This window comes from Toxotes jaculatrix, chromosome 13 (assembly GCF_017976425.1).
Source record: "Toxotes jaculatrix isolate fToxJac2 chromosome 13, fToxJac2.pri, whole genome shotgun sequence".
Taxonomy (NCBI): Eukaryota; Metazoa; Chordata; class Actinopteri; family Toxotidae; genus Toxotes; species Toxotes jaculatrix.
Genome location: NC_054406.1, coordinates 596,347 through 619,075, shown reverse-complemented (window position 1 = coordinate 619,075; position 22,729 = coordinate 596,347). Strand labels below are relative to the sequence as shown.

General features: G+C 50.3%; 2 protein-coding genes across 4 annotated transcripts; both read left to right on the top strand.

Annotated features, from left to right (window-relative positions):
- The first annotated feature begins 341 nt into the window (after positions 1 to 341).
- On the top strand, positions 342 to 10,696 carry rfx5 (regulatory factor X, 5). Of its 2 annotated transcripts, none has more exons than XM_041053322.1 (11): positions 342 to 399; positions 1,893 to 2,047; positions 2,309 to 2,342; positions 2,477 to 2,559; positions 2,676 to 2,798; positions 2,882 to 2,998; positions 3,275 to 3,353; positions 3,448 to 3,646; positions 3,765 to 3,847; positions 3,927 to 4,064; positions 4,294 to 10,696. In XM_041053322.1, exons 2-11 carry the CDS (start codon positions 1,926 to 1,928, stop codon positions 5,434 to 5,436), a joined length of 2,121 nt encoding a protein of 706 aa, XP_040909256.1. In that variant the 5' UTR covers positions 342 to 399; positions 1,893 to 1,925; the 3' UTR covers positions 5,437 to 10,696. The 2 variants fall into 2 exon arrangements, with proteins under 2 accessions (XP_040909256.1, XP_040909257.1); XM_041053323.1 differs by lacking the exon at positions 342 to 399 and adding an exon at positions 1,771 to 1,796.
- Positions 10,697 to 11,284: 588 nt separating this feature from the next.
- LOC121192290 (phosphatidylinositol 4-kinase beta-like) lies at positions 11,285 to 22,658 on the top strand. 2 transcript variants are annotated; one of them, XM_041053900.1, is made up of 14 exons: positions 11,285 to 11,486; positions 14,583 to 15,075; positions 15,841 to 16,370; positions 16,584 to 17,015; positions 18,258 to 18,485; positions 18,808 to 19,068; positions 19,316 to 19,422; positions 20,187 to 20,291; positions 20,373 to 20,496; positions 20,599 to 20,712; positions 20,872 to 21,023; positions 21,170 to 21,302; positions 21,401 to 21,521; positions 21,908 to 22,658. In XM_041053900.1, the coding sequence occupies exons 2-14, from the start codon at positions 14,598 to 14,600 to the stop codon at positions 22,087 to 22,089; spliced, it is 2,967 nt and encodes a 988-aa protein (XP_040909834.1). In that variant the 5' UTR covers positions 11,285 to 11,486; positions 14,583 to 14,597; the 3' UTR covers positions 22,090 to 22,658. The 2 variants fall into 2 exon arrangements, with proteins under 2 accessions (XP_040909834.1, XP_040909835.1); XM_041053901.1 differs by lacking the exons at positions 21,401 to 21,521; positions 21,908 to 22,658 and adding an exon at positions 21,554 to 21,900.
- The last annotated feature ends 71 nt before the right edge of the window (positions 22,659 to 22,729 follow it).

Below are 22,729 nucleotides of genomic sequence, written 5' to 3'. Positions count from 1 at the left end.
TATGACTGCGTATTCTCTTTAAGCGTCTGGCTTCTCTGATTTTTTTCTTAACAGTATAATATTCCAACATAATGACAAGTTTAATACGTTGTTAAATGTTTATTTTACGAACTTTAGGTTTTGTTGTCTAAACAGGCGGCTGTTGCTATGCAGATTTCAAGAGATAAAATCATCTGTTTTGTAACTGGGCAGACCAGGGAAATAGGTCCAATCAGAATAATCTGTGTCAGAAAAATAATTCTCCTCGGCGAATGGAATTTCACCAGCTTTTGGTATCCGGGTGGATTTTTGACAGCTCACCAATCGGAATAGACGTCGGCTTTGTAGTCAGGCAGACATAACGAAGTCGTCCAATCACAAAAAAATCTGTAAGGGGATTTTTGCTGTATCTTGGCTCAGGTACTTTCTTTTTCTTTTTTAAAATAATAACTAAATTTGGACTCACTGAAGAGACCATACATTAATAGCAGAATAAATTAACTGTTGTCGGGAATTATTCAGAAATTAAAAATAGCGTCTTAAAGCATGTTTAAGGGATGTTTCAGTGCTTGGTAGCTAATGCTATCTGATAGCAACTAGCTAGGCTAGTTAGCTAGCATCTTACGGTTAGCAGCGAGCTTGTGGCTAGCCATGTTGGAGCGCGGCAAACGTCAGTGTTAGTCGAACTAATCTGTCCTCATCCGTTAGACGCGGCTCTCTGCTCTCCTTTTCTATAACATTTGTCTGATCTGCCTGTAATAAAGCCAGCTGACTTGCTGGAGTATCGCTGTCTCAGGCAGCTAAAGTAGAGGGTGTCTGCTGTCGGTTAGCCTCGTTAGCTGGGCTCTAACATGTTGCTGTGTCGGTGTGTGTTCATAGTAAATGTCAGGCACATGACCGTCGGCGCTGCGACCGCTGTAAACACGGTCGTCAGGCATGACACGGGAAGCACGGCGGTCACATTTCGGCCACTGACACGTTTGCATTTCCCCTAACGTTAGCGGGCGTGAGGAGTGAGCATAGCCGGCGGCAAGTTGTGTTTGGCTCCACAGAAACATTCCTCCCGCTCCGGCAGTAGGAGTAACGTTTAACGGCACCGTGTCAGCCGGCATGTGTCACTACCCGGTTGCCATTGGGCCTTTTTACCGGCTATCACCGGGCGTAAATCTGTGTGATGTTAAAATGCAGTGTGAAGCTCCGGTAGTTCTGCAGGGGCTGCAGTAACGGGAGAGAGGCAGGAGTGAGCCGGTTGTCTGTGCGTCTGTCTGCGGGCATCTGACAGCAGCGCTGCTCAGGGTGTGTGCAGGTCTTGAAAAGTCTCAAAAACATTGAAATTCATCTCCCTAAAAGGCCGCAGAAGGTTGTCAAATGTCTCCGATTTAATTTACTAACATTTTGCTCTCCTGTTTGAAACAGTAGCGCTGGTTCTGACTGTTGGCTTTTAGGAGGCAGTTGTCAGGAAGGTCATCCACTCAGTCGATTTCTTTACCTGCTTAGTCTGTCCATCGACTTTCTGCCTTCATGCTTCTCCTGTCATGAGTTAACTCCCTCATAAGATTTCCCTCACACCAGCAAACCTGTGTAAAGCTGCTGCTGACTTACAGACCTTATCTGCATTTTTAGAAACTGAACATTTTTAGATAAATTATTAAAATGTGAGTTTTTTTTCTTTCTTCCAAATACAATAAATGAAGAAATGTCCTGTCAATCCTGGTGTATTGGTAAGTTCCAGTTCTCAGTTTAAGAAAATCTTAATTCAAGGGTCAGAGGATCACTTGCTCAGTTTTTCCAGAGCTTTCAACTGCATCTCAGTGAAGGTAGTTTGTTTGCTCTCTTATTTGCTCAGTACAGAAGTAAGTGTTCTAAATCAGTAAGGTGTTTTTATTTGCCCCCCCCCCCGCCCCCGCCCCCAGATGGTGGTACTCAGCACCGGTTAGTTGGTCCAGATGTCGGAGGACCAGCGGCACCAGCGGGCCGATGCCTCCCGGCGGGGGGACAGCGGTCTGGAGGCGGGGGAGGGCGACACGGAGCCCAGCATGCTGCTGCAGAAACTCAAGAGCAACATCTCGTAAGTCAGCTCTGCTTTGATGTACTCCCTGAAAATCTGCTGAAATTTAAGGCCTTTTTGAAAATGAATGAATGTAGTGAACATATGAATTTTACATGTAGTTCTGAAAATCCTCCATCTGGACAAGGTGTTCAGAAACTAAAGTTGAATAAAGGGTCAGTCTGTTGATTTTCTGAGACCTGCTCTGACAGAGAGTCCACCACTCGCTGTTCATCTCTGAATAAATGCAGGTTTCTGATTGGTCTGTTCTCTGTCCTACAGTAAGAGTGTTCAGACCAAAGTGGATCAGATCCTGGTAAGAACCACACTCAGGCTTTTTGTGCTCTGTTACATGAAACCTGTGTGAGTTGATGACACACAGCAGATTAGCGGTGTGTGTGCGCCTCCCCTCGCTGCTCAGGTGTAACCTGCTCTGTCCTGCTTTAACAGCAAGACGTTCAGCGTTTCTCTGACAACGACAAGCTGTACCTGTACCTCCAGCTGCCCTCTGGACCCGGCTCCGGAGACAAGAGGTCAGTGCTGATGTGTTAAAGAAGGACATGTTATTCATTAAATGTAGTTTAAGGAGACAGAAGAATGTTTCCTACTGAATTTTGTTGTGTATGTGTTGGTGCGTCTGTGTGTGAAGTGGTGGGGACACCAGCTCGTTCAACACAGCCGACCAGCTTCACACCTGTAACTGGATCCGCAGTCACCTGGAGGAACATTCAGACACCTGCCTGCCCAAACAGGACGTCTACGAGACATACAAGTCAGAAAACACACAAACACACGCTTTACATTTTCTGAAGTTGCTGGGTCACGTGATCCCTGACTGTCCTCATCGTCCTCCAGGAGATACTGCGAGAACCTGCAGCATCGTCCTCTGAGTGCCGCCAACTTTGGGAAGATCATCAGAGACATTTTCCCCAACATCAAGGCCCGACGGCTCGGCGGCAGAGGACAGTCCAAATATCCTTTCACCTGCCAGTAGACAGCGTCCATGTGTCCATGTGAAAGATGCTGTGGCTTTGTTTAGTTTTCATCATGAAACTGAGGTTGTCAGCGTATATTCGTCATATTTTCTGATGAGACATGTTCTCGTGTTTGGATGTGTAGCAGAGGTAATATGGGTTCGAATGTTGCTGTGATGATCTGGTTTGATATTCAGGTCTGGTGCTGACATGCTGCACAGGTCAGACTCTGTCAGGGTTGCTGGTTGAATTCCCTAACCTGCCTCGCTGATACGTACTGTTACAGCGGCATCAGGAGGAAGACGGTCCTCAACATGCCTCTGCTGCCCAACCTGGACCTGAAGAATGACCCGGTACTCTCTCACACACACACGCACACACACACACACACACAGACGCACGCACACACACACGCACACCCTAACCCTTCCTCCTCTTCCTCCTCAGGCGGAGCTGACCGAGCTGGTCCAGACCTACAAACAGGAAGTTACAGAGGCGGCGTGCGAGCTGATCTGTGATTGGGCCCAGAAGATCCTGAAGCGTTCGTTCGACACGGTGGTGGAGATCGCTCGTTACCTGATCCAGGAGCACATCGTCAACCCTCGCTGCAGCCAGGCCGAGCTGGTCACCTCTGCAGCACTCGCAGGTCTGTCAGAGAGAGACGTTCGTTTTGGTGTCAGCTTTGTGTTGCTGCTGCAGCTGAGGACAGCAAAGCAGAGTTTCGTTCGGACGCTGTTCGGACTCACGGTTCTGTCTGTCTGCAGGAGGCCCAGCCAAACCCCACAAGGTCATCAAGAAAACCCCCGTCATCTCTAAAGCTGAGGGCGACGGAGCCGCGGATCAGAAGGTGCTCACATGTGTTTCTGTCCAATCACTGACAACGCTCAGTCTGTCTCTGCTGCTCACGGCTTCCTGTCTGTCTGCAGAAGGAACTCGGAGACTCGTCCTCCTCGTCTTCATTGAAGCTGCCGTCTGGAGACAAATCAGCAGCCACAGCCAAGCCCTCAACACTGGACGCTCCTCCTCCCTCTTCCTCCTCCTCCTCCTCCTCTCTGCGTCCTGCGGTAGGTCAAGACCTCCACATGCCTGCACCTGTGTCCACCTCCATCACCTGTGTCCACCTCCGTCTGTTAGAAGTCATTTTGTGTGTTTTGTCTTTGTCCAGGTGGTTTATGTTTATTTCTTGTACCAATCAAAGTGATTTTGTTTTTCAGGATTAGTGTATTTTTTTCCACAGTTATCAATGATCAAATCAATAAAAACTATAAATAACTGACTCTTGATGTGGTGCAGGTGGAGGCCTTCATGAAGCAGTTACCCAGAATCCTCCCTCGGAGCTCCATCCCTGATAAGACCCAGCTCTCGGTCCGCTCCTCTCCACCCTCACTGGCGCCCAAAGATGCCTCAGGTGTTGGGGGGGCGTCTGGACCTGGAGGTCCGGCTGCTGCCGCTGCAGCCAGCGGGGGTGGGGTGAAGGTCATTGCCATGGCGACGCTGCCCCAGCAGCAAGGTGGTCCTGTCCCACTGATGATTCTGCCTCAGGGCTGCCTGTCCTACGAGAGGGAGAAGGTCACCCAGCCTCCGCCACCGCCTCCCCCTCCTCCTCCGCCTCAGCAGCAGCACGCCCCAGCAGCCCCCACCTCGGTGGTCCAGAAGGCACGAGGTAATGCCAGCAAGCGCCCCCTGGAGGCAACATCGGGTGGTACAGCAGGAGTGTCCGGTGGCTCTGCTGCCAACGCTCCTCCGGTGAAACGGAAACGGGGACGACCAAGAAAACCTCGGCCGGAGGACGCCCTACCCGCTCCTCCTCCTGCCACTCTTCCTCCTCAGCCCCCGCCTCCTGCACCTCCTTCCCATGCCCCTATCATCACGTCCCTGACTGGCGGCGTGATCCAGAAAGCCTCTTCCTCTGCATCCTCCTCCTCGCAACCAGTACTGGAGCTGGTGATCCAGGACCAGCCCGGGCTGGTTCTGAGTCAGCTGCCGGGCGTGTCCGAGCACCGCGGGGTGGTGGTGCAGTGTCAGCCCGGTGGGGCAGCAGAGCCTGACCGCCACAGCCGGCCGCTGCTGCTGCTCCAGAGTCCAGGGAACCCCAGCTGGGAGCTGGCGGCGTCGGGACGGACCCCGATGGTGGAGGTGATCCAGAAAGCTCCGAGACCGAGCAATAACAACAGCAGTGTCGCTCCTCCACCCGCAGCACACCTCAGTCCTCCTCTTCCCCTGCCCACGGTGCACGAGGAGCGGGGGGAGGTGGAGATAACACTGACGCCGGTGGAGCCACATGTGAACCCGCTGCTGCCTCCTTCTCTCTCCACCTCCTCTTCCCCTGCTTCTCCCACCTCCTCTCCCTCCATCTCCTCCACCACAGTGGTAAGGAGTGAGGAGCAGAAGGGTGGAGAGAGCAGCAGCACCTCCTCAAAGACAGAGGGACAGTAGCTCTCATCACTCTTCTTCCTCCTTTGTCTTTTTTATCAGCCCTCATTCAGCTTTTACCTCACCTTCAACACAGCCCCGCCCCCTTTCCTCTCCTTTTCCTTATTGGTGGAAATCCCAGGTTGGTAACAGCAGACAGCCAATCGAGGAGGATAAATGAAGCCAAAACCGCAACACGCTGTTTTTCCACCTGCTCCCATTGCACTTGTAAACAGACTGAACTGCATGTCTGTCTGTCTCTGTCTGTCTCTGTCTATGTCTCTGAAACCAGGACGACGACTCTTAGGTGGACGGAATCACACCTTCCTCTTTTACCTGGCTTTCTTCCTTCCTTGACTACCTGTATCGTCTCTCTCTAAACTTCTCATTTTCTGTGCTGAGGTTTGTTCGTCTGCTGCATCGCTTCGTTTCAGATCAGTCGATTTATTAAAAAAATAGACACAGAAGACAAGATTGACAGAAAGGAAGGAGGAGGAGATGAAAGAGGAAGAGGGGAAGGGGACATGTATTCAGTGTTGAGTCAGGCTCCAGGTGGAGTTCAGCCTGAAGCTGACAGATACAGCAGGTACTACGGGTCAGAGCCTTGTAAAGGTTCTTTGTGCTAAATGTTAAAAAATGAGCTGTTTCCCAGAGCCGGGCCTCGATTCACCTTCAGTTCAGCTTTAAAGTGATGGAGGAAAGGAAAAGTCTCTTAACTGCTCATTTCCTCTGCAGGTCTTGAATATTTGGGATTTTATGGCAATACAAATATTTTTTCAGAGCTAGAAATGTTCAGAAGTGTGAGGTTAGAGTTCAGTTACAAAGCAAAACGTGCAGCAGCTGATGGAGGAAAATGCCTGAGCGGGAATCGAAGCTCCGCTCTGATATAAACAGCTTTGGTTAGTTGTGTTCTTATCAGTGTTGGTTAAGTGGATATTTCTGATATTTCGGATAGTGTGTGTGTGTGTGTGTGCGTGTGTGCGTGTGCGTGCGTGTGTGAAGGAGAGAAAGTTTCCAGGATCTTATCCATCACCCAAACGTACTGAGTGAATTCAGCCATTTCATCTGAAATGATTGATTATTTATGAGAAGCACCTGCTGCGTGCACGCCATGGCCACGCTCTGTCTCCTGTCGGTGATCAGTGGGGCTGGGTGTTATTACGCAGCGATTAGTAAAAAGGAAATACGTACTGATTCTCAGGTGTGAGAGTCGACGGCTCCTCTGCTGTTTCTGCCTTTAGGGTTTTATGGTTTCTGATAGTGTTTATTGACCAAACAATAAATAAATATAAATAAATAACTGGCAGATTAATTGATGATGATGATAATGGTTAGTTGGTGCTGTTAGCGGTACTGACCTTTCACAGGTTGTATGAACTGTGGGTGATGGAGAGGAGAGTTAGATGACGGACACCACTCTCACGTCCGTACAGTAAACACAAAGCTGCAGTGGGAGTGGAAGAATAAGCGAAGGAGGTGTGACCTGAGGTGTGAGACCCAGCCCTAATGATCCCACAGACTCCACGCCGTCTTTTATCCCGAGACGTTTGTGCTTAATTTGCCACAAAACGTCCGTCACACAAACAAAAGCACAAAGTTACCTGCCACGTAAAACCTGTGAAAACAAACGCGGTGGAAAAAAATGGCGTCTTAACGAGGAATATTCAAATTAGCGGTTTTAGTCTGCGTGGTTAGCCTGCTTAGCTGTTGTTGTATGTTGTACGTTGCCATGCGCTCTTTGCACTAACTTCCTGATCACTGTCTGGATCAGCAATGTGACATCACCATCCAGAGACGCTGGTTTGTCTAATCCCCGTCCTGATGCAGGCTGTGGACCAGCAGCAGGTCCTGAAGCTGACTGAACAAAGCTCCAAACACCAGCTGCTGGTTCCTTATTCTGGAGAAAGCTGTCAGTGGAGTTGGAAAGGAAACGGTCCCTGTGACAGAAACATAAAATGAAACCTTTCTTTCTTCAGAAAGCTAAAGAAGCTGTGTTTAGTTTTCAGTGCCTTTTAAAGCCACAGTTCAGCCGTGCTCCTTCAGGACACTGTGCTAATATGCTGATAATTATTCAGATAAATTCATTTAAAATGTAAAATTAAAAAAATCATGTGATTCTCACAGTGGACAAGTTGGTGTTTGACATCTTTGGTCTTTTTGTTTCAGAGTGAACTAAAGTCGACTGATGGTTTTACACCATGAATTTCAGAAACAGGACGAGTTTCACTTTCCACCATCCTGCATCAACCAGAGAAAACTGTTTTTATCATGTTCGGAAAAGCACGCGTGTTTATCAGATCACATGACTTCAGTCCTCCTCCTCTTCCTCCTCTGGAGGAGTTTGGTAATGTCACATTGCTGGTGTTTGTTCTTCGCCTCTGCCAAACGGCCTCTCGCTCAGTGCGAGGGCCTCTTCTTCGTCGTTGGTGCTACGAACCGCAGGGCTCGGCGTCGCCGCCGGTCCTCGCCGTTCTCCATCCTGTAATCACAGATTTGTAGAACAGAATCCCGAACATTTCTGTGGATGCTCACGTGCCGAGGTGTGAGAATAGAGCTGCGTGTGTTTGCTCAGAGCGTCCGTGTTTCCCTCCGTCCTGTGACAGCGAGAGCTTCGGGTCAGGGGCTGACCCGACGCTGAAAAGTCTGGACTGGTGGCGGGAAAGTGATTTTCAGCACTCGTTCTTTGCCATGAAGTGAGCGTAGCCGAGCTTACACACTGGCTGCTGCAGCACTGCCAGGAATCTGTCATTAAAAGGAGCACTGACGATGTTAATGTGATTCTTTGTGTCACTGAAGTGACAGCAAAGGTGTTTCTACCTGATGGAACACGAGTTTCCCTCTAACGACCGAGCCTCGGCCCCTTTCAGCCCACAACGAAAACTAATGAGAAGTTGCACTGTTAAACGTTAAAACGAGAGGAAGTCTTTGTATGTTGTGAATCTGTTGTTGTATGCATCGAGAAGATACGTCGAGTATTTCTGAGCGATATAACGCTCTGCTTTACGCCTGCACTCAGCCAGACACCGACCGGAGTGTCGGCTTCATGTTTAACTGATTCTGCTTTTCTAAACTGTTCAGTAAAGAGTTTCACAGTTTGGAGAAGGATTGTTACGTTAAAGCTGCAGAGACGGAACAGCAGAGGTTTAAAGCAACATCTCACTGGATGGCCGATGTTTGAGTGACATAAAGGCAAACAGAGCTGTGGACCCCAGTCACATGACCTGGACTTTAGTCAGACTCGAGTCATGGATCTGGAGACGATGATGTCCTCCTCAAACCCAGAGTCTGAGGCGTGCAGACATTCAGCTCTTTGTTTACTTTGACTCAGTCCAGCAGCAGTTTATCACTGTCCAACATGTCCAACGTGTCCAACTGTCAGACTGACTCGGTTTGGTCGCACTGCTCACTGAAGAACCAGCGTGTTCACCCAGAAATCAGAGCAGATGAATCCAGTGAAGTGTTGCTTTCAGCTTGTTGTTGGTTCAGAGAGAAACCAGCTGTGTTCCCACCGCAGGACCTACTGGGCTGAACTGGGCAAACTGGAAATATGAAATGCAATAGAGTTTGCTTCTGAATTTGTGTGAACATTTGGTAGAAGCCTGGAAGATTGACACCCCCCCGTCGTCCTGGGCTGACTGGACGTTCAGGATCTCGTGTCAGTTCGTGGCAGTTCAGAGAAACGGTTCAGAGGAAGTCGGTGAAGTTCAGTTTGGCTCAGTTTGGTCCTGCTTTGGGAGCCGGGGTTTGAAGGTGGTCGTTGGAATCGTTTACTGTGGAGCTCTGTTGCTAAAAAAAACAAACAGAACAATACAAAACCAGAAACGGGTCAGATAATCAAAGATAAAAGCATCGGGATCCGGGTAGCAGCGTGTGGACCGCGAAGGATCGAACTCGACAGCACAGCGTGCTCTGTCACCTCCTGGACTGGATCGCTTTGATGCTTCATTTCCAACTTCAGATTTTATTCCAATTTCATGAAAATCAGATTTTACAAATGTTCCAACTTTAACATGATTAACTGACGTTGAAATGATGCACGGAGCAGGATTCAGTGTTCACTCACAGTCAGTTCAACCGGCTCAGAACGACACTCGTCTGAATCTGACGTCTCGTCTCCTGGCGGCCGGTAAAGTGACCCCTCAGTCACATGAGCCGTCAACAGTCCAGTTAATCAGGTTGTGCTTTCAGACCAGTTCACAGCTTTCATTCAATCGACTGTAACGACTCTCACGTGACCAGTCATGTGACCCGAGTGACCTTGTGGTGACCTCAGTCAGTGAGAAGTAAAAGTAGAAACCATTTTCATTTCTTTACTCGCTGATGAATCTGACGAGTGGGCGAGACGACGAGACGTTTGTGCGACCGAGCTGATCCTGGTCAAACGCTGCAGTTAACGTGGTGGTGGTGAACTCCCAGTCTAAACAGGAAGTGGTTCTGTTTGCCTGTCAGAGACCCGCTCAGAGCTCGAGCTGAGCCTGAAAGTTCCTTTGGAACTCGGGATGGTGTCGTCCACAGCAGCCTGGAGGCTCTGGTTCTGGTTCTGGTCCGGTTTTATGTCCGTGGTCTCAGCAGAGAAGCTGAGCGGGATTCTGACGTCAAACAGTCACACTGAAAGCTTCACGCTGCGATTTTCTGTTCACTCTGTGCAAATCAGAGAATTTCTATCAGCTTGTTTTGCCATCAGTGTTTTTACTAAATCCAGTAAGTTTCTCTTACTGTTCATTCAAATTTTTTATTGCTCTTTAGTTCCTGTTGTTGTTGTTGTTTGTTGTACAGCTCGTTGATGTGCAGATTTTATTCTTCTTCTTACTGTTGCTATGAAGATCTTTAAAAAGAGTCTTTGCTTTGTGGAAGACGTCGGCTTCCTGCATGGTTTTCCTGTGACCTCTGTCTGTTTTTGTGTATTAACTTTAAAAGTGTGAGTTTTTCTTTCCTTGTAACCTGCTGTTTGTTTTTGTTTTTGTTTTTTGTTTTTTGCACTAAAATGAATTACTGAGGATGGGAAGTCGACATCGGTCCAACCGTGAAAAAGAAAAAGAACCTTCCCTCCTTTGCCCTTTGGTTCGGACGCCACGATAATCAGTGAAACGCACCTTTACTTTACCTGCGTGGCTTTTTGTTCCTGCTCCTCTTTGTCTTATTTGGAGCCTTTTTGTTTGTTTGTGTGTTTCTGCTGTTTGTTGTGAAGAGAAACAGAAAAGTGACAGAGGACCGCCTCAGAACTTTAATGTGAATCTATTTTCCTACAGACTGACTGGAATAAAGGATGTGACGTTCACTGACAGGAAACACTCTTTCTGCTTTCACCCCTTTTTTCTTCTCCTCTCTTTCTTCTCCTCTTTCCTTCCTTACTCTTTTCCACTTTTCATTTCTTAGAAAGGAAAAGTGGAAATAAAATAATGTGCAAAATATATAATACACAAACAATGCAATGATATATACAACAGTGACACATGAAGACATTATTATAATATACATATTTTTATCTGTCATAACAAACAAAGAGAAGAACATTTAACTTACATCAGCTGATTAAAGTCATAAAAGGTAAATATGTTAGAATCCAAACTGCAGAGCTGTGATTGGATCACTTACCCATGATCACACACACACACACACACACAAAGGTGGGCCTTCCATGGTAGTTCCGGTTAACTTAACAGAACCAAAACGAGCTCCTCTGTCAAGACAACCGGAAATGGCGCAGTTCCATCGTCAAGATAAAGCTTTGTGTTCCATTAGCTGGAGAGACAGTCACAGGCAAAACAGAGCTGTGCTCTGTGCTTTTATTGTCTTAAAGTACCGGAAGTGTGTGTTGGTCCAGACTGCCGCTGGCTTGACGGATGTTGCGTCACTGCTGCTTTAAAGCAGGCAGAGTTGAACCGATCCGAGCAGAGCCAGGCCACGAAGCTCGGGCCAGATGGACCCTCTCAGAGCCTGAAAACCAGGATCCAGACCCGGAATAAAACCTGGATCAAAGACCTGGATTCAACACGGAAACTCCCGGGACGGAATCCGGTTTAAACCCCGAGCCTTGGAGCATTTAAACCGGAGGGAGGGCGCGTCAGTAACCGGTAGGTGTCCTTCTCCTCCGCCTGGTTGTCCTGCTTTTACTTCTCCTTTTCTCTCGGCTTTAGTCTCTGGGGTGTTTGTTTTGACTCGGGTTAGCGGCCGTTAGTCGCGTCTGTCGCTCGGCTGTTCCGGTGTTGAATCTCCGGGCTGCGGGCCTGCTGCAGCCCGGCTCTCCTCCACCTCCCCCGGGTTTGTTTTTATCAGGAGGGAGCGGCTCTGCTCCGCCTGCTGCTTCTGATGCCCCGCGAAGGTCCGAACAGCGTCTGTCTAACGTCTGAATAACGTCTGACGCTTCCGTGAGGCTCCCGCTCGGTCCGTCACTTTACTGTCACTTTAGTTTTATTTGTTTGAGCTTCTCTCTTTCTGCTGTTTCCACGGACGGACCATGAGAAAATGGGTCCCCGGGCACAGAGAGGGTAAAGGCCCCCAGACCCCCCCTGTAGGGCGGCAGGTGACACCGCAGGGACGCGTCTCCTCAGGGGCAGTTTTTATTCCAGCGACATGTGGTTCCACACAACACGTCCGGTCAGCACCTGAGAGCTGGAACACGAATCCTCCGTGAAACAGGAAACTGGAACGTAAAATAAAAAAAGGAGGAAGAAGAAGTGAAAAGTCAGACCAGGTCTTTCTCTGTGAAATATCCCCTCTGATTGATTGATTGATGAAGTGATTGATCACAGCAGTGTTATGATTTCCCAGCACGGTGAGTGTCACAGCTGCTGCTCCGACAGAATCAGGAGCTTTCAAACCATGTGGACTGAGACCAGTACACACCAGTACAGACCAGTACAGACCAAGTTCACCTGAAACACGAGCTGAGGTTTAACACAGACCCTGAAACATCAGAGGCTTTACAGCATTAATCTGTGTGTGTGTGTGTGTGATAAACTTCACACTCCATCAGTCTGTGTTGATGCTGCGTTCACTGTCACTCTGTTCAGATCAGTTCTGAACACACCAGCTCACGCTTCGTATTTCATCGACTGGACGATCGATCAGGACAGAAACGAGCAGATTAATGGATGACGAAGACGACGGTCAGTCAGTCCATCACTTACACAAACCTTTCACACTGAGGTTCAGACTGTTTCACCTCTCTTACTACAATACCCATAATTCATTGCCCACACATCGACAGACTGTTCAGGTTTACTGTACTCAGTAAAGTCTGATTCTCTCAGAGCTCGGCAGTTTCCTGGAACGAACCAGTGTCAAGAGACAAAGACAGAGAAATGAAAACAAACCGGAGACGACGAGGACGTTTGTGATGTGGGACAGATATCAGGTTTAATCTGATCAGGAACAGACTGAACCTGAACTGGAGAGTGGCAGTAAGACCAGACCTCAGGCCTGTCCTGTGGTCTGTAACATGACTGTGGGTGTGTGTGTGTGGGTGGGTGAGTGGGTGTGTGTGTGTGGGTGTGGGTGTGTGTGTGTGTGTGTGTGTGTGAGTGGGTGTGTGTGCGTGTGAGTGGGTGTGTGTGTGTGTGAGTGGGTGTGTGTGCGTGTGAGTGGGTGTGTGCGTGTGAGTGTGTGTGTGTGTGTAGCTGACCTCCACCCACGCCTCAGCGCTCCACAGGCTCAACATCTGGAAACCATCTAACACACACACATACACCTTCTGCTGCGATGACATCATACTCAGCTGTGTGTGATCAGCGTGTCCTCGTGATGATGTCATCAGAGTGTTGTAAACATCTGATCAGATTTATGATTTATGAGCTTTAGCTTAGCTTAGCTTAGCTTAGCTTAGCGTAGCTCAGCACAAAGGCTGGAAGCAGCTGCCTGTGTGTTTCCTGTGTGACGTGTGGAGCAGTAGGTGAGTGAGGAGGCAGCAGGTTGAGTCAGAGCGGAGGCATCGTCACGGAAACACAACCTTTTTAAAAGCATCGTCATGGAGACGAGCTGAGTGGCAGGAGGTCGAGCAGAAACCGGATCAGCAGCTGGTCGGGAATCTGAGACTCAGACTCACACAGTCACACACACACACAGTCACACACACAGTCACACACACTGTCACACACACTGTCTCACACACACACACACACACACACACACACACACACACACACACACACAGTGGAGCGCATCACCAGCTTCGCACTGACAACGCTCCAACACAAACACAACACACACCGTCAGTCTACAGACAGTTAACCAGCAGATATTCTGATCATTGATAAATGATCCCCTCGATCATTTTCCCCCTGATTCCCTCGAGCTTCAGGTGGGACTGTCCCTCCTCAGACACGTCTCATTCAGCGTCTGTCCCTGTGAAAAGACCCAGACGCTGAATCTGAAAGTAAAGCTGCTGCTGAAAATCTGAAACGAGCTGGTTGGAAACGGTGAAACGTCAGTGAAGACGTGTTTTATTAACAGGAAGTGTAGAAGGAGCTGAGTGATCGGAGGCGTCAGATGTTCAGCTGCGATCAGCACCATGTTACATAACACACACACACACACACACTCTGCGGCGTGGGCTGGAGACAAAGCAAAGTCATATGACCACGCAAACGCAACAGGGATCAGACACACACGCAGAGAGTCTGTGTGTGTGTGGTGTGCGTGCGTGCGTGCGTGTGTGTGGTCTGTGTGTGTGTGTGGTGTGTGTGTGTGTGTGGTGTGTGTGTGCGTGTGTGTGGTGCGTGTGTGTGTGCGTGTGTGTGGTGGGTGTGTGTGTGTGCGTGTGTGTGGTGGGTGTGTGTGTGTGCGTGTGTGTGGTGGGTGTGTGTGTGTGTGCGTGTGGGTGGTGTGTGTGTGTGGTGGGTGTGTGTGTGTGTGCGTGTGGGTGGTGTGTGTGGTGTGTGTGTGTGTGTGTGTGGTGTGTGTGTGTGTGTGGTGGGTGTGTGTGTGCGTGTGTGTGTGCGTGTGTGTGGTGGGTGTGTGTGTGTGTGTGTGTGGTGTGTGGTGTGTGTGTGCGTATGTTCAGAGCACATTGGTTATAAATCTGTCCGGCTGGGAGCAGGTCAGGATCCCCCAGGAGGAGGTGGGGGGTGGAGGAGGTGGAGGAGGTGGAGGAGGGATGGGGTGGTTGGTTTCTAAGATGTTTGGAAGGTTTGGTTTCAAACAAACGTTCTGTCTCTGTCTCCTGTTTTTAGGTCTGCTCTTTCAAAATGGCTGACGCCGAGGTCTCCCTGTCCCCGGCTCTGCGGCCGCTCCACATTAACCCCTCTCACTCTGCCCCACCCCCCCCACCAGCCTCCTCCTCCTCCCCCACCACCTTTTCCTGCCCATCTTCCCCCTCAAGTGCCTCCTCTTCCTCCTCGTCTTCCTTCTCTTCCTCCTGCTCTGAGAGCTCCTCAGACTGCCCCAACCACCATCACCACCATCACCATCACCACCATCACCCGCGCCCTCAGCTGCAGCTGGCCCCGCCCTCCCACAGCGAGCAGCCGTCCTCCCCCAGCGCCAGCCCCCGCAGCTCCAGCCCCAGCGGGAGCATCGGCAGCACCGGCAGCCTCGGCAGCAGCAGCGCCAGCGAGGGGATCGGCAGCAGCGGCACGTCGAGCGGCGGCGACCTGCGAGGACCGAGTCCACCGCTGGATGTCATCTCAGAAGACGCCATGGAGATGGACCTGGGAGTCGACCAAGGTGAGCAGGACAGAGTAGGACAGACTGAACCGGACTGGATGTTATGCTGGACGTAAGGTGATGACATTCAGTTTGAGTTGGTTTGAAAAAGTGACAGAAATCATCAGGTTGGTACGACTCCACCTCCTGCTCTGACTCCACCTCCTGCTCTGACTCCACCTCCTGCTCTGACTCCACCTCCTGCTCTGACTCCACCTCCTGCACTGACTCCACCTCCTGCTCTGACTCCACCTCCTGCTCTGACTCCACCTCCTGCTCTGACTCCACCTCCTGCACTGACTCCACCTCCTGCTCTGACTCCACCTCCTGCTCTGACTCCACCTCCTGCTCTGACTCCACCTCCTGCACTGACTCCACCTCCTGCTCTGACTCCACCTCCTGCTCTGACTCCACCTCCTGCTCTGACTCCACCTCCTGCACTGACTCCACCTCCTGCACTGACTCCACCTCCTGCTCTGACTCCACCTCCTGCTCTGACTCCACCTCCTGCACAAGACAAGTCTCTAGAGCTAGTTTGGTAATGAAGACCGCCACCTGTCCCTGGTGCCGGATCGGCAGGCACTCGAACTCTGTTCCTGCTCTTGCATGGTGTCCACCGTGGACAACGCTGTTCGTGTTACTGGGCTCCGTGAGTCAGCCAGGCTCCGGGCCCAGGCCCGGGCCCAAGAAGGGGTCCGGGTATCTGCTAGTCATGCGTCTTTGCTTCACCCTGTCCAGACTTTCTGGTTCCCATCAGTCTGACCACTTCCTGTTTTCTGTTTCCAGTGATCGACCCTGAAGTGGCTCTGAAGGCCTGCGAGGAAGTGCTTCTCAAGGTCAAGCTGCAGAACAGAGAAGTGCCTGAACAGCAGCAACTTGGCAACAAGCAGCAACAACAACAACAACAACAACACCACGACACAGACTTCACAGAGGGCTCCAGTCCTCAGTGGCACATCAACCCGGACACCAGCTCCATCAGAGAGGAGGAGGAGGAGGAGGAGGAGGGGAGTTCTGGGAGGGAGATACACAAACAAGGTGTTACTTCCCAGCAAGACCCAGCTCCTTCCTCACTGCCATCGGCATCATCATCATCTAAACAGTCGTGGCTGCTGCGCCTCTTCGAGTCCAAGCTGTTTGACGTTTCCATGGCGATCTCCTACCTGTACAAGTCGAAGGAACCAGGGGTGCAGGCGTACATCGGGAACCGGCTCTTCAGCTTCCCCGACAGTGAGGTGGACTTCTACCTGCCGCAGCTGCTCAACATGTACGTGCACATGGACACTGAGGTGGGAGACGCCATCAGACCGTACCTGGTGAGTCCTCAGACTCTCAAACAGGAAGTCGTTGAGAAAAAACATATTTCAGTCACTTGATGTTTTCAAGGAAAAATACTGTGAATTGTTTCATGAACGTCCAGCTGTAATGTTTAGCTCATGTGACCCAGCCCTCTGTGAAAACCTGTTTGAGGAGCTGAAACTGTAATAATGTGGATTTTGACCTTTGACCTAAAGCTTCCTGTCTCTCAGATCCATCGCTGCAGAGGCAGCATCACCTTCTCTCTGCTGTCGGCCTGGCTGTTGGGCGCCTACTCCTCCGACATGCACATCTCCACCCAGCGGCACTCCAGAGGCACCAAGCTCCGAAAGCTCATCCTGTCCGATGAACTCAAACCTTCCGCTCCTTCATCCGACGCTCCCAGACCACCGTCAGCTTCCGTCTCCGAGAGCCCGGCGTCCTCGCCGTCCCACCGCCGCTGTCACCGCAGGCACAACAGCAGCAACACGGAGGCCTCCGCCTCCCCGGACAGCCCTGTGTCCGGAGAAGCGGAGGTCTTTGTTTCGCCTTCTAGAAGGACGCACCAGAGATCCAAGTCGGACGCCACCACGGCGAGCGGTGGGCTCGGTCCTGGCCTCCGACAAACAGGAAATAACCCAAAGGTGGAGGCGGTTCATGAGGAGGTGAGGCCCAGATTCACGTTGGATTTTTATGACATCAGAGAAGAGAAGGGTCAGAGATCTCATCACAGCTCGCAGGACACGAAAATTCTCACATTTAGAAAATTATAATAAACTGATCGATCGGTTGATTGACAGAAAATCAATCTGCAGTTATTCCGATAATCTGCTGTTTCTCAGCCGTTGTCATAGAAACCTGAAAGACCCTGATTCTCACAGGCAGTTTCACTGAGTTCTGAGAAAACTCTGACAACAGAACAACAACCTGAGCTGCTGCTGTGCAGTGGGTTTGTGTTGTTGTTCCTTCAGCTGCTGTAACTTGAGGCAGAACTGGTTTCCAGTTGTGACTCTGACAGATGAGTGGAAAATATTTGTTCAGTGAAAAAGAGAGAAGAGAGGAGCGAGTCGGTGAGACCGGACTGTGTTTGTGCGGCTGAGCTGTCGAAGCCGTCGCCACATTCTTGGCCGGCGGTGCGGTCACGTGCGGACCGAGGTTTTCCACTGGCCGGGATCCAGACTTTCAGTCTGTTTTCTTCTTTTCATCGTCCTGAAAAAGACAAACAGACAATTAAAAAGATGGAGAGATGAAGGAGGGAGAAAGCTGTGGAGCTTTCCCTCTCCGTCTGCTGTTTGATCATATTTTCCACCGAGTGTTATTTTTCTCCAGTGGAGACCGAAGAGGACGAGAGAAGAAAAAACTCTGACCTCGTTATTTTACGCCGCTGAACTTTTGACCTCGTGATAAAGAAAAGCTGCTGTTTATTTTTAAAATCTGCCGTTTTCCAGAGAATGAAGGAGGAAGTTCAGGACTGAACACTGAGAACGTGAGACTGACAAAAGGTTTAAACAGTCTGAGATAAGAAAAGCTTTTCATTCAGACGCAGCCTGAGACGAAGACATGTCCTCCAGGTGTCTCAGACCTGCAGCACAATATGTATATATACACGTATATGACTGATTTATATGAATTATATCAATCATTGTATATAAAAAGTCAGAAAACAGAAAATCTTCTTTAGTTACATCACAGAAATCAGTCAGTTATCAACCAGTAAAACAACAAAACTGAAACACTTCACAGTTAGAGTCTGCTCTGTGTCGTCTCATTTTGTCTGCTGAGGAGACAGAGACAGACGGGACGTCCTGGTGTCTCGTGGTGCTGCTGGACGTCGAGTGTCTCCGTGTTACGACGGGAGCTCTGTGGTTTCTAATCGTTGTTTTCGTGTTGTCCTCGTTGTGCTGCAGCCAGATCGTCTCCGTCCTCAGCGGGAGTTCGTGAAGTCTCTGCTCTGCATCGGGAAGCGTTTGGCCACGCTGCCCACCAAAGAGCAGAAGACCCAGAGACTGATCTCAGAGCTGTCCCTGCTCAACCACAAGCTGCCGGCCCGAGTGTGGCTGCCCACCGCCGAACACCAGCACCACGTCTGCAGGATCCCTCACACCCAGGCCGTGGTCCTGAACTCAAAAGACAAGGTAACAGCAGACACAGGCAACTACAGCTCAGCTGCAGGTTCAGTAAAGACGCTCAGGACACATGGACTGAGTGAAGTGAGACAGCCACGTCCATCACGTCAGGTGCTTCAGAAAAGACCTTCGAAGGTTTGAAAAAGTCTGAAAGTTCATTTACAAAGGTCTTGAATATTTTTCTTGTCTGCTGTGGACAGTAGCATTAGTTATAAGACATAATGGACAAGTGTCCATTTTAGCAAAGACCTGCAGTAAAGTTCTGATGTCCCTGAGGGGTATCTGGACCTGTCTTGCTCGGAGTAACCCTGCTCCTCCTCCTCCTCCTCAGGCTCCGTACATCATTTACGTGGAGGTTTTGGAGTGCAAGAGCTTCGAGACGTCTCCTGTTCCCGTTCGGATCCCGGAAACTCGGATCCGCTCAGCGCGTTCCGCAGAGAACCTGGACTGTGGCGGCGGCGTCACCGCCGCTAATGCTAATGCTAACGGGATAACATCAGAGCACAGGGCGGGAAGTTTCTCCACCGTCCCAAACTACGACAACGACGACGAGGCGTGGGCGACCGACGATATTGGACAGCTGCAGGTGGAGGTGAGATGGAGGGGGCGGGGCCAGATGAGATGGACACATTTATTAGAACATAAGACATGTTTGGACATTAGCACCACGATGAGACGTACATCCCCACACTGTAAAAAATACTTTTACCACACAGAAAAACTGAGCAAGATGAGAAAGGACAAACAACAACAACAACAACAACAACAACAACATGATTTGGGCCTGAGAAAAGAGCTGTGTGTGTGTGTGTGTGTGTCTGTGTGTGTGTGTGTTGCAGGCAGAGGCTCAGACCAGCAGCAGTGATAACATCAGTCAGTTTTCAGTGGACAGCATCACAAGTTTGGAGAGTAAAGAGCCGGTGTTCATCGCCGCCGGAGACATCAGGTACACACACACACACAGACGTACACACACACACACAGACACACACACACACACACAGACACACACACACACACACAGACACAGACACACACACACACACACAGACACACACACACACACACACACACACACACACACACAGACACACACACAGACACACACACACAGATACACGCACACACACAGACACACACACACAGACACACAGACACACACAGACAGCGTTCAACACTCAAACACCTCTGAACTTTGAAAACTTGTATCTGGGTCGGGGGATAGGAACGGCTGCAGGCTCTTACCAGTACCAGGAAACGGTTAAATCCAGCACCAGCTACAGCGGACGGCGGGCGGAATAATTCCGGAAATATTCAAAATGCAAAAATCTGACGTAGCGTTTGAAAATCCAGAAAGATCGATTAATTTATATCCCAACCCGAGCAGACTCTGTATGACCCCTCTGACGTCATGTGCTGAAGTGAATACGGTGGATCATCAAACGCCCGAAGGACTGTCCTTTACCACACACACTGTGACTTTTGCAGACCCCTATTTGTCCACCTGTTTGCATTAATGTTGGACAAAACTGGAAAAGGACTATGGAAAATACCAGTTTCATTTTTATGTCAGATATGTAAGAAAATGCCTTTAAATTAAAAAATAAAAAAAATGTGTGAGACAGACTGTCCAGGCGTCTTCACATCAGGGTCCAGCAGGTCCAGGGTGACGGTCTGACCTCCGTGTCTGTGTGTGTGTGTGTCGTTCAGGCGTCGTCTGTCAGAGAATCTCGCTCACACTCCAACTTCATTCAGGAGAGACCCTGAGGACCCATCGGCCGTCGCCCTCAAAGAACCCTGGGAGGAGAAAGTCAGGTGGGTTCATCAGCTGTGAAGGTTCCAGGTGTGTTTCTCAGCTGCCGTGGAAACGCTCACCACTGGCATTTGCGTCCACAGGCGGATCAGAGAAGGCTCTCCGTACGGTCACCTGCCGAACTGGAGGTTACTGTCGGTCATCGTGAAGTGCGGAGATGACCTGAGACAGGAGCTGCTGGCCTATCAGGTCCTCAGACAGCTGCAGGTACTGACACACCTGGAGTTGTTTCTGCTCGGCTGATCACAGGTTACCTGTCAGTCACCTGTCAGTCACCTGTCAGTGACCCGCTCTGTGTGTTTCCATCAGTCCATCTGGCAGCAGGAGAGGGTTCCTCTGTGGATCAAACCTTATAAGATCCTGGTGATGTCGTCCGACAGCGGGATGATCGAACCCGTCCTCAACGCAGTGTCTCTGCACCAGGTACGCCGGGGATTGTGGGAAATGGATGCTGTTACTATGGGAACTACAGAATGTGCTGGATTTGTTTGTGATGATGAAGTCATGACGGAAGACACGGTTACATGTTACATGTCCTGGATTTCATTTGGTGGATGTGTCGTCTGTGTTTCCGTCCTCCAGGTGCGGAAACAGAGTCAGCTGTCTCTGCTCGACTACTTCCTGCAGGAACACGGCAGCTACACCACCGAGGCCTTCCTCACCGCTCAGAGGAACTTCGTCCAGAGCTGCGCCGGGTACAGCCTCATCTGTTACCTGCTGCAGGTCAAAGACAGGTGAGAGACGCTCTGTTGGACCACCTCACAGCTTCACACTCAGAGATCATCTGCTTCATTTAGTCACCGTTCGGGTGTGAACACGTTATAGATGAGAAACACACTGTGTGCTAAGCTAGGCTAACGCCTCGCTGCTCTGTGTGCAGACATAACGGGAACATCCTGCTGGACTCTGAAGGACACATCATCCACATCGACTTTGGTTTCATCCTGTCCAGCTCTCCTCGCAACCTCGGCTTCGAGACGTCCGCCTTCAAACTCACATCAGAGTTCGTGGACGTGAGTAAACCACGCATTCGTGTTTCTCTGCTGGTGTCAGGGGTGAAGGGTTAAAGGTTGTGGCTCCAGTAAACAGCTCATGCATGCGTCTGTTTCAGGTGATGGGCGGTCTGGACGGAGACATGTTTATCTACTATAAGATGCTGATGCTTCAGGGTTTGATTGCTGCCAGGAAACACATGGAGAAGGTGCTGCAGATCGTCGAGATCATGCAGCAAGGTAACGCACAAACCTGTGTTCATCTCTCACAGGTCCGTCTGGAAAAGCCCGAGTGACTCTGCCGATGTTCAGGAGAAGCAGTGAGAGGGTTTAAGTTTGCAGATAATTCACAGTTTCCTGCAAAATGCAACAAGACTAAAGCACAAGTACAACGTGAGACTCTGAATCACCTGCAGGACTCAGTGGTGGGAGACGTCCTGTGGCGTCTTCACCTGGTTGCAGCCCTGCTGCTGCTCTGTGATCAGATGATGCTGATGTATTTATACAGAGACTGTCTGCTGAGGGACCAGCAGAGTGACTGATGGCTGCAGGTTCAGGTGGTTCAGGTGAGTTTCGGACTCGTTCAGTCTCCTCATGCTGATGGTGTTTCTCTTGTCTCCGCCCAGGTTCCCACCTTCCCTGTTTCCATGGCTCCAGCACCATCCGCAGCCTGAAGGAGCGGTTCCACATGTCTCTGACTGAGGAGCAGCTGCAGCTGCTGGTGGAGCAGCTGGTGGATGGATCCATGCGCTCCATCACCACCAAACTCTACGACTCCTTCCAGTACGTCACCAACGGCATCATGTGACAAGAGACGGCGCTGACGTCCAAACTTCCTGCCAACTCCGACTGATTCCCACAGAAACGTCTTCGCACCTTTCACATCTGGAGTCGGAGACGTTTCTTCTTCTGATGGAAGCAGAAGGTGAACGAGCCGCTGAGGTTTTACCGGATTTGTTTTCGTCTGTAACCTCATCTGTTTCCATCACGACCGTCTCCGTTGAGCGACGTGGTGTCGGTGTGCAGCTGGGGAGCTACAGCATCTGGGGTCTTCTCAGCTCAGACAGACAATAGACAGACTCAGAACTCAGACTTCTGGTTTACTGTGTTGCTGCCTGAGACACATTTCATTCAACAGACTTGGATTTTAGTGTATTTTACTCTGAACCAGCACAAACCTGAGCACCGCTGCTCTGACGTCAGGGTCACGGAGGATCAGGAGAGGAAACGCTGAGCGCTGCACCTGAAGCTGTCTGTCTGTGTGTCTGTGTGTCTGTCTGTGTGTGTGTGTGTGTGTGTGTGTGTGTGTCTGTCTGTCTGGCTGTCTGTCTGTCTGTGTCTGTCTGCCTGTCTGTCTGCCTGTCTGTCTGTGTGTGTGTGTGTGTCTGTCTGTGTGTGTGTGTGTGTGTGTGTCTGTCTGTGTGTGTGTGTCTGTCTGTCTGTGTGTG

Bases quoted from the DNA above. Each gene is read 5' to 3' on its own strand.
- rfx5 (XM_041053322.1), top strand. From the start codon at position 1,926: ATGTCGGAGGACCAGCGGCACCAGCGGGCCGATGCCTCCCGGCGGGGG. The intron at 2,560-2,675 runs GTCAGTGCTGAT...CTGTGTGTGAAG, and splicing joins CCCGGCTCCGGAGACAAGAG to TGGTGGGGACACCAGCTCGT. The intron at 3,848-3,926 runs GTGCTCACATGT...GTCTGTCTGCAG, and splicing joins ACGGAGCCGCGGATCAGAAG to AAGGAACTCGGAGACTCGTC.
- LOC121192290 (XM_041053900.1), top strand. From the start codon at position 14,598: ATGGCTGACGCCGAGGTCTCCCTGTCCCCGGCTCTGCGGCCGCTCCAC. The intron at 19,423-20,186 runs GTACACACACAC...TGTGTCGTTCAG, and splicing joins ATCGCCGCCGGAGACATCAG to GCGTCGTCTGTCAGAGAATC. The intron at 20,292-20,372 runs GTGGGTTCATCA...TTGCGTCCACAG, and splicing joins CCCTGGGAGGAGAAAGTCAG to GCGGATCAGAGAAGGCTCTC.